This window comes from Caretta caretta, chromosome 1, assembly GCF_965140235.1.
Source record: "Caretta caretta isolate rCarCar2 chromosome 1, rCarCar1.hap1, whole genome shotgun sequence".
NCBI lineage: Eukaryota > Metazoa > Chordata > Testudines > Cheloniidae > Caretta > Caretta caretta.
This window is the reverse complement of record NC_134206.1, coordinates 338,236,647-338,251,858: the sequence shown is the minus strand read 5'-3', so window position 1 is coordinate 338,251,858 and position 15,212 is coordinate 338,236,647. Positions and strand designations below refer to the sequence as shown.

General features: G+C 46.1%; 1 protein-coding gene across 2 annotated transcripts in view; it reads left to right on the top strand.

Moving 5' to 3' along the window:
• TMEM243 (transmembrane protein 243) overlaps nucleotides 1-15,212 on the top strand; it is a 30,372-nt gene that overhangs the window by 14,012 nt on the left and 1,148 nt on the right. For both annotated transcript variants that reach the window (XM_048836532.2, XM_048836531.2), the window contains exons 3-4: nucleotides 12,411-12,461; nucleotides 14,161-14,265. In XM_048836532.2, the coding sequence (XP_048692489.1) occupies nucleotides 12,411-12,461; nucleotides 14,161-14,265 (156 nt within the window). The remainder of the gene's footprint in view (nucleotides 1-12,410; nucleotides 12,462-14,160; nucleotides 14,266-15,212) is intronic.

Below are 15,212 nucleotides of genomic sequence, written 5' to 3'. Positions count from 1 at the left end.
GGGGATCTAAAAACCAGTCAGGGTGCTGGCAGAGAAGATCTGGTTGGGACGTAGTGGAAGAGCTTAGCAGCTCAGAGGGAGGTCTGGGCGCTTAATGGGAAAGTGGAGGGAGAGATGGTAAGCTTCCTCTAAAACAAGCACCCTTTTTTTAGACTGGGATTTTGTACGCAGGATCAGTGTCTGGATATATGTCATGTCAGGACAATGTAGGTACTGCTGCAAGTGGTGGTGATGAGTTTGTTAGTCTGCAGCCTGCAGCCCACCAAGGCAATCCTGCATTACTTTACACTCCAGTCACATTGGAATGGGTTTTTGGTTTATAAATTGACTCAGCTTTCCCTCAGCTGGTACCAACCTAGTGCCACAAGCTGGTTCTATGCTGCTTCACACCCTGGCATTTGATATTCTGAACAGCTAGTGAGGCATGTAAACTTTTTTGGCTAAGACTTGCATGAGGTTCTGGTGACCAACTTCTACTGAATGCTTCATGGCAGTGCTGCTTTTAATTCAGAAGTGTTCATGTCAGTCTCACACACAGACTCAGCTAGACTCCCTGATACAGCGATATCAGGTCTAAGGCCGCAATACCCCCATGCCATTCTGTTTTCTTTTAGTTATATTTAACTAGAGTAGGGGCTACTTTAACATCCCCTCATTCTACAGAAGAGGAGAGGGTAGAACACCACTCCATCTTTCTTTGTTTTTTGCCCAGACTGAAATGCCAAATGCACGTGGAAGCAAACAATGGGCAAGGAATCAATTAGCCAAGACCTGAAGTCAGAGGGTAAGTCTACACTACGAAATTAGGTCGAATTTATAGAAGTCTTTTTTTAGAAATCGTTTTTATATAGTTGATTGTGTGTGTCCCCACACAAAATGCTCGAAGTGCATTAACTCGGCGGAGTGCTTCCACAGTACTGAAGCTAGCGTCAACTTCCGGAGTGTTGCACTGTGGGTAGCTATCCCAGTGTTCCCGCAGTCTCTGCTGCCCATTGGAATTCTGGGTTGAGATCCCAACACCTGATGGGGGCAAAAACATTGTTGCAGGTGGTTCTGGGTAGGTGTCATCAGGCCCTCCCTCCCTCTGTGAAAGCAATGGCAGACAATCGTTTCGCGCCTTTTTTCCTGAGTTACCTGTGCAGACGCCATACCATGGCAAGCATGGAGCCCGCTCAGCTCACTGTCACCATATGTCTCCTGGGTGCTAGCAGATGTGGTACTGTATTGCTACACAGCAGCAGCAACCCGTTGCCTTGTGGCAGCAGATGGTGCAATAGGCCTGAAAACCATCCTCATCGTGTCCGAGGTGCTTCTGGCCACCTCGGTAAGGTCGGTCAGGAGCGCCTGGGCAGGTATGGGTGCAGGGACTAAATTAGGAGTGACTCGATCAGGTCATTCTCTTCAGTCCTGCAGGCAGTCCTATTGCACCATCTTCTGCTGGGCAGCCAGGAGATGTGGATGGCTTGCAGTCCTACTGCACCGTCTGCTGCCAGGCAAAGATATAAAAGATAGATGGAGTGGATCAAAACAAGAAATAGACCAGATTTGTTTTGTATTCATTTGCTTCCCTGTCCCTCCCTCTGTGAAATCAACAGCCGACAATCGTTTTGGTGAGGTCTGTCAGGGGCACCTTGAAAACTTTAATGGAGATTCAGTCTTGCCTAAAATACCAGAGGGAGCGATAGCTCAGTGGGTTGAGCATTGGCCTGCTAAACCCAGGGTTTTGAGTTCAATCCTTGAGGGGGCCATTCTGTGTGACAGTTGTTTTTGTTTCTCCTTGATGTAAAGCCACCCCCTTTGTTGATTTTAATTCCCTGTAAGCCAACCCTGTAAGCCATGTCGTCAGTCACCCCTCCCTCTGTCAGAGCAACAGCAGACAATCGTTCGATGACTTTTTTCTGTGCAGACGCCATACCACGGCAAGCATGGAGCTAGCTCAGATCACTTTGGCAATTAGGAGCACATTAAACACCACGCGCATTATCCAGCAGTATATGCAGAACCAGAACCTGGCAAAGTGAATCCGGGCGAGTAGGCAACGTCAGCGCGGTGACGAGAGTGATGAGGACATGGACACAGACTTCTCTCAAAGCACGGGCCCTGGCAATGTGGGCATCATGGTGCTAATGGGGCAGGTTCATGTGGTGGAAGGCCGATCCTGGGCCTGGGAAACAAGTACAAACTGGTGGGACCGCATAGTGTTGCAGGTCTGGGACGATTCCCAGTGGCTGCAAAACTTTCACATGCGTAATGGCACTTTCACGGAACTTTGACTTGCTTTCCCCTGCTCTGAAGCGCATGAATACCAAGATGAGAGCAGCCCTCACAGTTGAGAAGCGAGTGGTAATAGCCCTGTGGAAGCTTGCAACGCCAGACAGCTACCGGTCAGTCGGGAATCAATTTGGAGTGGGCAAATCTACTGTGGGGGCTGCTGTGATGCAAGTAGCCAATGCAATCAAAGATCTGCTGATATCAAGGGTAGTGACCCTGGGAAATGTGCAGGTCATAGTGGATGGCTTTGCTGCAATGGGATTCCCTAACTGTGGTGGGGCCATAGACGGAACCCATATCCCTATCTTGGCACCGGAGCACCAAGCCGGCAAGTACATAAACCGCAAGGGGTACTTCTCAATAGTGCTGCAAGCTCTGGTGGATCACAAGGGACGTTTCACCAACATCAACGTGGGATGACCGGGAAAGGTACATGACGCTTGCATCTTCAGGAACTCTGGTCTGTTTCAAAAGCTGCAGGAAGGGACTTTATTCCCAGACCAGAAAATAACTGTTGGGGATGTTGAAATGCCTATAGTTATCCTTGGGGACCCAGCCTACCCCTTAATGCCATGGCTCATGAAGCTGTACACAGGCAGCCTGGACAGTAGTCAGGAGCTGTTCAACTACAGGCTGAGCAAGTGCAGAATGGTGGTAGAATGTGCATTTGGACGTTTAAAAGTGCACTGGCGCAGTTTACTGACTCGGTTAGACCTCAGCAAAACCAATATTCCCATTAAGAAAAGGAGTACTTGTGGCACCTTAGAGACTAACCAATTTATTTGAGCATAAGCTTTCATGAGCTACAGCTCACTTCTTCGGATGCATACTGTGGAAAGTGTAGAAGATCGTTTTATATACACACAAAGCATGAAAAAATACCTCCTCCCACCCCACTCTCCTGCTGGTAATAGCTTATCTAAAGTGACCACTCTTCTTACAATGTGTATGATAATCAAGGTGGGCCATTTCCAGCACAAATCCAGGGTTTAACAAGAACATCTGGGGGGGGGGGGGTTAGGAAAAAACAAGGGGAAATAGGTTACCTTGCATAATGACTTAGCCACTCCCAGTCTCTATTCAAGCCTAAGTTAATTGTATCCAATTTGCAAATGAATTCCAATTCAACAGTTTCTCGCTGGAGTCTGGATTTGAAGTTTTTTTTGTTGTAATATAGCAACTTTCATGTCTGTAATCGCGTGACCAGAGAGATTGAAGTGTTCTCCGACTGGTTTATGAATGTTATAATTCTTCACATCTGATTTGTGTCCATTTATTCTTTTACGTAGAGACTGTCCAGTTTGACCAATGTACATGGCAGAGGGGCATTGCTGGCACATGATGGCATATATCACATTGGTGGATGTGCAGGTGAACAAGCCTCTGAGAGTGTGGCTGATGTTATTAGGCCCTGTGATGGTGTCCCCTGAATAGATATGTGGGCACAGTTGGCAACGGGCTTTGTTGCAAGGATAGGTTCCTGGGTTAGTGGTTCTGTTGTGTGGTATGTGGTTGCTGGTGAGTATTTGCTTCAGGTTGGGGGACTGTCTGTAGGCAAGGACTGGCCTGTCTCCCAAGATTTGTGAGAGTGTTGGGTCATCCTTCAGGATAGGTTGTAGATCCTTAATAATGCATTGGAGGGGTTTTAGTTGGGGGCTGAAGGTGATGGCTAGTGGCGTTCTGTTATTTTCTTTGTTAGGCCTGTCCTGTAGTAGGTGACTTCTGGGAACTCTTCTGGCTCTATCAATCTGTTTCGTCACTTCCACAGGTGGGTATTGTAGTTGTAAGAATGCTTGATAGAGATCTTGTAGGTGTTTGTCTCTGTCTGAGGGGTTGGAGCAAAAGCGGTTGTATCGCAGAGCTTGGCTGTAGACGATGGATCGTGTGGTGTGGTCAGGGTGAAAGCTGGAGGCATGTAGGTAGGAATAGCGGCCAGTAGGTTTCCGGTATAGGGTGGTGTTTATGTGACCATTGTTTATTAGCACTGTAGTGTCCAGGAAGTGGATCTCTTGTGTGGACTGGACCAGGCTGAGGTTGATGGTGGGATGGAAATTGTTGAAATCATGGTGGAATTCCTCAAGGGCTTCTTTTCCATGGGTCCAGATGATGAAGATGTCATCAATATAGCGCAAGTAGAGTAGGGACGTTAGGGGATGAGAGCTGAGGAAGCGTTGTTCTAAGTCAGCCATAAAAATGTTGGCATACTGTGGGGCCATGCAGGTACCATAGCAGTGCCGCTGATCTGAAGGTATACATTGTCCCCAAATGTAAAATAGTTATCGGTAAGGACAAAGTCACAAAGTTCAGCCACCAGGTTAGCCGTGACATTATCGGGGATAGTGTTCTTGACGGCTTGTAGTCCATCTTTGTGTGGAATGTTGGTGTAGAGGGCTTCTACATCCATAGTGGCCAGGATGATATCATCAGGAAGATCACCAATGGATTGTAGTTTCCTCAGGAAGTGAGTGGTGTCTCGAAGGTAGCTGGGAGTGCTGGTAGCGTAGGGCCTGAGGAGGGAGTCTACATAGCCAGACAATCCTGCTGTCAGGGTGCCAATGCCTGAGATGATGGGGCGCCCAGGATTTCCAGGTTTATGGATCTTGGGTAGTAGATAGAATATCCCAGGTCGGGGTTCCAGGGGTGTGTCTGTGCGGATTTGATCTTGTGCTTTCTCAGGGAGTTTCTTGAGCAAATGCTGTAGTTTCTTTTGGTAACTCTCAGTGGGATCAGAGGGTAATGGCTTGTAGAAAGTGGTGTTGGAGAGCTGCCGAGCAGCCTCTTGTTCATATTCCGACCTATTCTTGATGACAACAGCACCTCCTTTGTCAGCCTTTTTGATTATGATGTCAGAGTTGTTTCTGAGGCTGTGGATGGCATTGTGTTCTGCACGGCTGAGGTTATGGGGCAAGTGATGCTGCTTTTCCACAATTTCAGCCCGGACACGTCAGCGGAAGCACTCTATGTAGAAGTCCAGTCTGCTGTTTCGACCTTCAGGAGGAGTCCACCTAGAATCCTTCTTTTTGTAGTGTTGGTAGGGAGGTCTCTGTGGATTAGTATGTTGTTCAGAGGTATGTTGGTACTGCTTGCTGTACGCTCCACAATATCTGTGAGAGTAAGGGGGAAAGATATTTATGGCAGGGTGGGAGGTTGAGGCAAATTGCCTGGCTGCTGGTTACGTGCAGCCAGACACCAGGGCAGTTAGAGTACAGGAGGGCGCGGTGTGCATCAGAGAAGCTTTGAAAACCAGTTTCATGACTGGCTAGGCTACGGTGTGAAAGTTCTGTTTTTGTTTCTCCTTGATGAAACCCCCCACCCCTTGGTTCACTCTATTTCCCTGTAAGCTAACCACCCTCCCCTCCTCCCTTCGATCACCGCTTGCAGAGGCAATAAAGTCATTGTTGCTTCACATTCATGCATTCTTTATTAATTCGTCACACAAACAGGGGGATAACTGCCAAGGTAGTCTGGGAAGGGTGGTGGAGGAGAGAAGCACCGGGAGGGGTGGTGGAGGAGGGAAGGACAAGGCCACACAGCACTTTAAAACTTATTGAATGCCAGCATTCTGTTGCTTGGGCAATCCTCTGGGGCGGAGTGGCTGGAGGCCCCCCTACCACGTTCTTGGGCGTCTGGGTGAGGAGGCTATGGAACTTGGGGAGGAGGGCGGTTGGTTACATAGGGGCTGTAGCGGCGGTCTGTGTTCCAGCTGCCTTTCCTGCAGCTCAACCATACGCTGGAGCATATTAGTTTGATCCTCTAGCAGCCTCAGAATTGAATCCTGCCTCCTCTCATCACGCTGCTGCCACCTTTCAGCTTCAGGCCTCTCCTCAGCCCGCCACTTACTCTCTTCAGCCCGCCACCTCCCCTCCCGATCATTTTGTGCTTTCCTGCACTCTGACATTGTCTGCCTCCCCGCATTCGTCTGTGCTCTGTCAGTGTGGGAGGACAGCATGAGCTCAGAGAACATTTCATCGTGAGTGCATTTTTTTCGCCTTCTAATCTTCACTAGCCTCTGGGAAGGAGAAGATCCTGTGATCCTTGAAACACATGCAGCTGGTGGAGGGAAAAAAAAGGGACAGTGGTATTTAAAAAGGCACATTTTATAGAACGATGTGTACACTCTTTCATGGTAAACCTTGCTGTTAACATTACATACATAGCACATGTGCTTTCGTTCCAAGGTCGCATTTTACCTCCCCCCACACCACGTGGCTAACCCCTCCCCGTGGCTAACAGCAGGGAACATTTCTGTTCAGCCACAGGCAAACAGCCCAGCAGGAACGGGCACCTCTGAATGTCCCTTAAGAAAAGCACCCTATTTCAACCAGGTGACCATGAATATCACTCTTCTGAAGAAAACACCGAGAGATAAAGAACGGATGTTCTAGCAAACATACACTGCAAAGCTTTGTTCTACGATGATTCCCGAGTATGTACTACTGGCCTGGAGTGGTAAAGTGTCCTACCATGGTGGACGGAATAAGGCTGCCCTCCCCAGAAACCTTTTGCAAAGGCTTTGGGAGTACATCCAGGAGAGCAGCAAATGCCAGGGCAAATTAATCATTAAACATGCTTGCTTTTAAACCATGTATACTATCTTAAAAGGTACACTCACCAGAGGTCCCTTCTCCACCTGGCGGGTCCAGGAGGCAGCCTTGGGTGGGTTCGGAGGGTACTGCCTCCAGGTCCAGGGTGAGAAACAGTTCCTGGCTGTCGGGAAAACTGGTTTCTCTGCTTGCTTGCTGTGAGCTATCTACAACCTCATCATCATCATCATCTTCCTCGTCCCCAAAACCTGCTTCCGTATTGCCTCCATCTCCATTGAAGGAGTCAAACAACACGGCTGGGGTAGTGGTGGCTGAATCCCCTAAAATGGCATGCAGCTCATCATAGAAGCGGCATGTTTGGGGCTCTGACTCGGAGCGGCCGTTCGCCTCTCTGGTTTTCTGGTAGACTTGCCTCAGCTCCTTAAGTTTCACGTGGCACTGCTTCGGGTCCCTGTTATGGCCTCCGTCCTTCATGCCCTGGGAGATTTTGACAAATGTTTTGGCATTTCGAGAACTGGAACGGAGTTCTGATAGCACGGATTCCTCTCCCCAAACAGCGATCAGATCCCGTACCTCCCGTTCAGCCCATGCTGGAGCTCTTTTGCGATTCTGGGACTCCATCATGGTCACCTCTGCTGATGAGCTCTGCACTCACCTGCAGCTTGCCACGCTGGCCAAAGAGGAAATTGAAATTCAAAAGTTCGCAGGCCTTTTCCTGACTACCTGGCCAGTGCATCTGAGTTGAGAGCGCTGTCCAGAGTGGTCACAGTGGAGCACTCTGGGATAGCTCCCAGAGGCCTTTACCGTCTAATTGCGTCCACAGTACCCCAAATTTGACCTGGCAAGGCCGATTTCAGCTCTAATCCCCTTGTCGGGAGTGGAGTAAGGAAATCGATTTTAAGAGCTCTTTAAGTCGAAAAAAAGGGCTTCGTTGTGTGGATGGGTGCAGGGTTAAATCGATTTATTGCTGGTAAATTCGACCTCAACTCCTAGTGTTGACCAGGGCAGAGTTTCAATGACCTTTCAAATGTTGCTGACAGCAGAGAAGGGAGCTGTAACCTCTTAAACTACAGGGAGCTGTCCTCCTGTGCTGCTTTGAGTTCTAGAATCAGCTGATGCAGGTCCTGGCAGATTTAAAAACAAACAAACCTCCTGTTCCTCTATGGAACTCTTTAGATTAAACATTTATCCTGTTAATGATTTGCATAGTGCAGTTCTGTATGTTGTCTCCCCCCCTCCCTCCATTTTGAAGTGTTATTCTAATCTGATGTGTCTCTCATAGAATCCTAGGACTGGAAGGGACCTCAACAGGACATCAAAAGTCCCCTGCACTCATGGCAGGACTAAGTATTATGTAGACCATTCCTGACAGGTGTTTTTCCAACCTGCTCTTAAAAATCTCCAATGATGGAGATTCTACAACCTCCCTAGGCAATTTATTCCAGTGCTTAACCACCCTGACAGTTAGGACATTTTTTCCTAATGTCCATCCTATACCTCCCTTGCTGCAATTTAAGCCCATTGCTTCTTGTCCTGTCCTCAGAGTTAAGAAGAACAATTCTTCTGCCTCCTCCTTGTAACAACCTTTTATGTACTTGAAAATTGTTGTCATGTCCCCTCTGTCATCTCTTTTCCAGACTAAACAAACCCAATTTTTTCAGTCTTCCCTCATAGGTCGTGTTTTCTAGACCTTTAATAATTTTTGTTGCTCTTCTCTGGACTTTCTCCAATTTATCCACATCTTTCCTGAAATGTGGCTTGCAGAACTGGACACAATACTCCAGCTGAGGCCTAATCAGAGTGGAATAGAGTGGAAGAATTACTTCTCATGTCTTGCTTACAACACTCCTGCTAATACATCCCAGAATGATGTTCACTTTTTTTTTTTTTTTTTGCAAATGTTACACTGTTGACTCATATTTAGCTTGTGGTCCACTATGACCCCCAGATCCCTTTCCGCAGCACTTCCTAGATAGTAATTTCCAATTTTGTATGTGTGCAACTGATCATTCCTTCCTAAATGGAGTACTTTTCATTTGTTCTTATTGAATTTCATCCTATTTACTTCGGACCATTTCTCCAATTTGTCCAGATCATTTTAATCCTATTCTCCAAAGCACTTGCAACCCTTCCCAGCTAGCTATCGTCCACAAACTTTATAAGTGTACTATGTATGCTATTATCTGTCCACAAACTTTATAAGTGTACTATGTATGCTATTATCTATGTATGCTATTATCATAAATTATCATTTATGAAGATATTGAACAGAACCGGACCCTGAATTGATCCCTGCGGAAACCCACTCATTATGCCCTTCCAGCATGACTCATAACTACTCACTGGGAGCGGTTTTCCAACCAGTTTTGCAGCCACCTTATAGTAGCTCTATCTAGGTTGTATTTCCTTAGTTTGAGACAGTCATGGGAGACCGTATCAAAAGCTTTACTAAAGTCGCGATATACCATGTCTACCGCTTCCCCCCCATTCACAAGGCTTGTTACCCTGTCAGAGAAAGCTATCAGGTTGGTTTGACATGATTTGTTCTTTACAAATCCATGCTGACTGTTACTTATCACCTTATTATCTTCTAGATGTTTGCAAATTGATTGCCTAATTATTTGCTCCATTATCTTTCCGGGTAGAGACGTTAAGATGACTGGTCTGTAATTCCCTGGGTTGTTCTTATTTCCCTTTCTATAGATTGGCACTATATTTGCCCTTTCCCAGTCTTCTGAAATCTCTCCTGTTTTCCATGACTTTTCAAAGATCATCCCTAATGGCTCAGATATCTCCTCAGTCAGCTCCTTGAATATTCTAGGATGCATTTCACCAGGCCCTGGTGACTTGAAGACATCTAACTTGTCTAAAGAAAAGGAGTACTTGTGGCACCTTAGAGACTAACCAATTTATTTGAGCATGAGCTTTCGTGAGCTACAGCTCACTTCATCAGATGTTTTTTACCAAAGGCTTTTTACCAAACCTTGTCCAGGAAGTGGGGTGCAAGGTTTTGGGAAGTATTTTGGGGGGACAGACGCGTCCAAACAGCTCTTCCCCAGTAACCAGTAATTGTTTGGTGGTGGTAGCGGCCATTCCAAGGATAACGGGTGTAATATTTTGTACCTTGGGGAAGTTTTGACCTAAGCTGGTAAAGATAAGCTTAGGAGGTTTTTCATGCAGGTCCCCACATCTGTACCCTAGAGTTCAGAGTGGGGGAGGAACCTTGACATGGAACCAAACATCTGATGAAGTGAGCTGTAGCTCACGAAAGCTCATGCTCAAATAAATTGGTTAGTCTCTAAGGTGCCACAAGTACTCCTTTTCTTTTTGCGAATACAGACTAACACGGCTGTTCCTCTGAAACCTAACTTGTCTAAGTAATTTTTAACTTGTTCTTTCCCTATTTTAGCCTCTGATCCTACTTCATTTTCACTGGCATTCACTATGTTAGGCATCCAGTCACCACCGATCTTCTTGGTGAAAACCGAAACAAAGAAGTCATTAAGTACCTTTGCCATTTCCACACTTTCTGTTATTGTTTCCCCCTCCCCCCCCCATTGAGGCCTACCCTTGTCCTTGGTTTTCCTCTTGCTTCTAATGTATTTGTAGAATGTTTTCTTGTTACCTTTTATGTCTTTAGCTAGTTTGATCTCGTTTGGTGCCTTGGCCTTTCTAATTTTGTCCCTACATACTTGTGGTGTTTGTTTATATTCATCCTTTGTAATTTGACCTAGTTGCCACTTTTTGTAGGACTCTCTTGATTTTTAGATCATTGAAGATCTCCTGGCTAAACCAGGGTGGGCTCTTGCCAGACTTCCTATCTTTCCTATGCAGTGGGGTAGTTTGCTCTTGTGCCCTTAATAATGTCTCTCTGAAAAACTGCCAACTGTCTTCAATTGTTTTTCCCTTTAGACTTGCTTCCCATAAGATCTTATCTACCAACTCCCTGAGTTTGCTAAAGTCTGCCTTCTTGAAATCCACTGTCTTTCTTTTGCTGTTCTCCCTCCTACCATTCCTTAGAACAGTGGTTCTCAAACTTTTTTTTCCGCGGACCACTTGAAAATTGCGGAGGGTCTTGGCGGACTACTTAATGATCTTTCCAAATGTTGTTTTTACTGTTAGCTAACTATTGTAAAGCGCTTTGGATAAAAGTGCTATTAACAAAAAGACTAAGTAATTAATGTTTTTTTTGTTCTACAAATAAAAGCACACAACTTCTATTTTACTATCAGTAGTCTAGTCTTACCTTTCTAATGCAATGGATGTGCCCTCTCTCCCCTGCTGCAGCAGCCCCCGAGCTGGGGCTGGGAAGGAGGGCCGTCTCTCCCCGGCAGCTGCAGCCCTGGAGCTGGGGAAAGTCACCTCCTTTCTCTGGCCGCCGCAGCCCTGCACGTACCAAATTCCCCCCACTCCCTCTTCTCACCCAACTGCCCCCTCCCACGTACCCTCTATTCCCCGCAAGGCCACCACCTCACCTTACATGTGCCTCTTCTCCAGGGCCCAGGCACCTAATTAGTGGAGCCACGCCTGTGCAGCTCCACTAATTAGATGGGTGGCCCTTCATTCTCTCCTGTGCGGCCACCCAGGCGTGCACCTTAGAGGGAACTATCCGCGGACCCCCTGAACGGAGCTTGCAGACCACTGGTGGGTCCGCGGATCACAGTTTGAGAACCTTTGCCGTAAAATCATGAACTCTACCATTTCATGATCACTTTCACCCAAGTTGCCTTCCACTTTCAAATTCTCAATCAGTTCCTCCCTATTTGTCAAAATGAAATATAGAACAGCCTCTCCCCTAGTAGCTGTCTCCACCTTCTGAAATAAAAAATTGTCTCCAATACATTCCAAGAACTTGTTGAATAATCTGTGCCCTGCTGTGTTATTTTCCCAACAGATGTCTGAGTAGTTGAAGTCCCCCATCACCACCAAGTCATGTAGGTGTCTAACTTGGGGAACAGATCTCACTTGGTTTCAAAGTACAAAGATGGTAGGTGGTCCTCCCCGAGTCCTACAAACTTGACTTAAGACCTGTCTCAATCTGGGTTCTCTCCTCCTTCATTGCTAGTAATAAAGCTTCTGCAGGTTAAATGATGCGTGTGTGAGAGCCCTGTGCAATCCCGCTATTTTAGTGGGTTTATACAGGTGTGAGGGTCTGGTAACACAGGAAAGTGGTGGTTTAAAAAAAATTAAAAATCCACTGTTAATGCACAGGAAACAGACTCCAGCTTTCTCATTCAGAATGGTGTTGGTTCTGCCAGGCTTATAGGAGTTGAAAGGAGTAGCAGCTTGCTTTTGTCATTGAGAGCAAGATTTGCTGACGTCAATACACAGTGGAAGACTGCCAGTGAGAGGTAGTTACATTTCAAAGTAGAACTGCATATAGATGAAGGATGGAATATAAAAACATTGGCTTGTCTTTTCTACTTAAATTGTAAGCTTCTGGGGGGCTGAGACCCTCAAACACTGTATGTACAGTGCATAGTAGAACGGCACCCGGGCCTCTACCTATTACTGTAATACACACATTAATCAAATGTTAGGATGATAAATCAGATAACCAAGTGTGTTACTTTCTCCTTTTCTTCCTTCTTCCAGGATAGAATCATCAACTTAGCTGTTGGTAGCTTAACATCCTTGCTGCTAATAGTAAGTATTCACCTTCCCAAACTGCATTTCTTTGCTTTCTATGCTTCAAATCCTGATTCTGTTGAAGTTTAATGGCAAAACTTCCACTGACCTGAATGGGCGCAGGTTTTAGCCCCAAGTGCTTCCATCCTTTGCACAGTGGCTTGCTAGTAATTTGAGACCCTTTGCCTTTAGGGAAGGGAGAATGCCATTTTCTTTCGGCAGTTTTATTTTCTGCTGCTACTTCACAGGAACGGAGTCCTTTTTAAAACGAGTAATAGAGTTCCCCAAATCCACGGGAGAAAGGAACTCTTCAGCAGCACTCTCTAGTGCTGGGTGAAATTTTTACATGTGTTTGAGGTGCCCATTGCTGTGCTATCTCACTGTGCTTTCCTCCAGCTCTTGAAAGAACCAAACGCTTTCACAAAAATGAGGAGTCTACTCCATGATCTGTGATGGTAGCTGCTGACTCTCCTGCCTTTGAGAGCCAACATGATGGGTAGCGCCTGAATATTCAGGGAATCCAGCCTGTTATTGGAAAGTCCAGAGAAAGAGAATCCTTGAACAACCCCAGGGTAGAATGCCAAGCCCGTCACAGAGAACCTCCGGCCTCACAACTCCTTGAGCTTCACCTTCGAGCAGGGATCGGCAACCTTTGGCATGCGGCCCGTCAGGGAAATCCGCTGGCGGGCCGGGACGGTTTGTTTACCTGCAGCGTCCGCAGGTTTGGCCGATTGCAGCTCCCACTGGCCGTGGTTCGCTGTTCCAGGCCAATGGAGGCTGCAATCGGCCGAACCTGCGGACGCTGCAGGTAAACAAACCATCCCGGCCCGCCAGCGATTGGCCGAACCTGCGGATGCTGTAGGTAAACAAACCGTCCCGGCCCGCCAGTGGATTTCCCTGACAGGCCACATGCCAAAGGTTGTCGATCCCTGCCTTAGAAGACATGTAGCTGAAACATCCCTTCCAAGCAATAATGCTGGGATAGAGCATAGGTGGGGAAGTTGGAAGATAGCTGGGGACCATTTACATGTTTGTAAATTATGACCAGAACCTCGGAAGTAAATTAGCTGCTGCAAAGAGTAAGACACACTGCTGCAGTACTTTTTGGTTTAGTTGGCTTGCCGTTTGGCTAGCCACATGCTATATAGCCAGTTGGAACTTTTTGACTGGCCTTCAAAATTAAACACAATTATGTAGGACTTGGTCCTTGAGGTGACAAGGTACAAGATAATTTTGCAAGACCTGCATCCATGAGGGATGGTTAGTGTCCTCTGGGAGCAGGATATCTTTCAGGACTGCCAGAAGGAGCACTATTCTAGTTATAAGGAGTTCTAGATGGCTTTTTTCTCCCTTAAGTTTCTGTGTGTGTGACCCTTGAATTTTCCACTTCCATCTGTCCTTCTACATGGACATGAGGATTGTATTGGGCCACTGGAAGGGAACTATTGTACAATTACTAAGGATTGTGCCTATGTGGTTAGAGGTACTTAATGTTTAATTTTTAAACAACTATGTCCCTAGTCCTTTCCATGCTCTCATACCCCCACCTCCCTCATGCCTCTTGCCAGTGTGGGTGGGTGAGACACACCCAAAGTGGAATCCTAAACTGTTTCCTTGGTCACTTCATAACTCTGCTTCCCGAGTGGGTGTGGATGTGTGGGGTTTTTTTTTTTTGACACTATGAAAAAATTTAATCTCTCTGTATTTCTCTGTACAGGTCACTCTGATCAGTGCTTTTATCTTTCCTCAACTACCTCCAAAACCAGTGAATATATTTTTTGCTTTCTGCATCTCCTTGTGTAGTGTTTCTGCTGGCATACTTGTAAGTATTCCTACTTTTATTGTGAAATATACACAGAATTGTATTTTATGTAATAATAGATCCTTTGTTTTCCATAATACAGTAGTGAACTAGCTACACTAACCCTCTAAGTAGGGCAGCTGTAAGATTATAGTACATGTGTGCACTTGAAATCTGGTGAGGCACTGGATATTGGTCAAAGGTAGATATCTTATGTTCAGACTTTATTCTGCTCGTGCAGAGGGATAGACTTTCTATCAAATATCTTCTGTTCTAATTTCTGTGATCCTGTTGTCCACTCCTGAGCATCCAGGCCACAACATCCCAATATTTAACACACTCACAATAGGCTTGTCTATGCACCTGCTACACAGAGTGTACAGGTCACATCCTACAACAAAAGACCATGCTATGGTTAGGGATTTACTTAAATCACGGAGAAATCACACATTTTTCACAGGTTGGTCACAGTATAAGTAGATTTCATGGATGTGTTACACATCTCGAAATTTTATTTATGCCATGACTTACATTAAAGAGTGTGATTTCTCCATAGCGTTTGTCAAACTGGGGGCCCTGACCCAAAGGCGGTCATGGGATTGCTAGCAGCAGCTCCTGCTCTCTGCTCTGCCTTCAGAGCTGGGCAGCCAGAGATCATATTTCATGGACCATGACACTATTTTCACGTCAGTGAATTTTGTAGACCCCCTAGCTATGGTGTGTCTTCATACACAACAGGCAAGACTTAACTTCTGTACTGGTGGGAGCTGCCACAGGAAAGCGAGGCAAACAGAGTTAAAGTTGGCATCTCAAGTATCTAAAAACTTTGGCATTCATTACTGGGATTTTTCTCTTTTAAATTTGACTCTTTTAAATTTGTTTAACTGTGAATTTCCTAGCTTTCAAACAACCATTGAAATAACAACTCCACTTTAAATGTTAATGGCTTATTGACACTTCTGTATCTA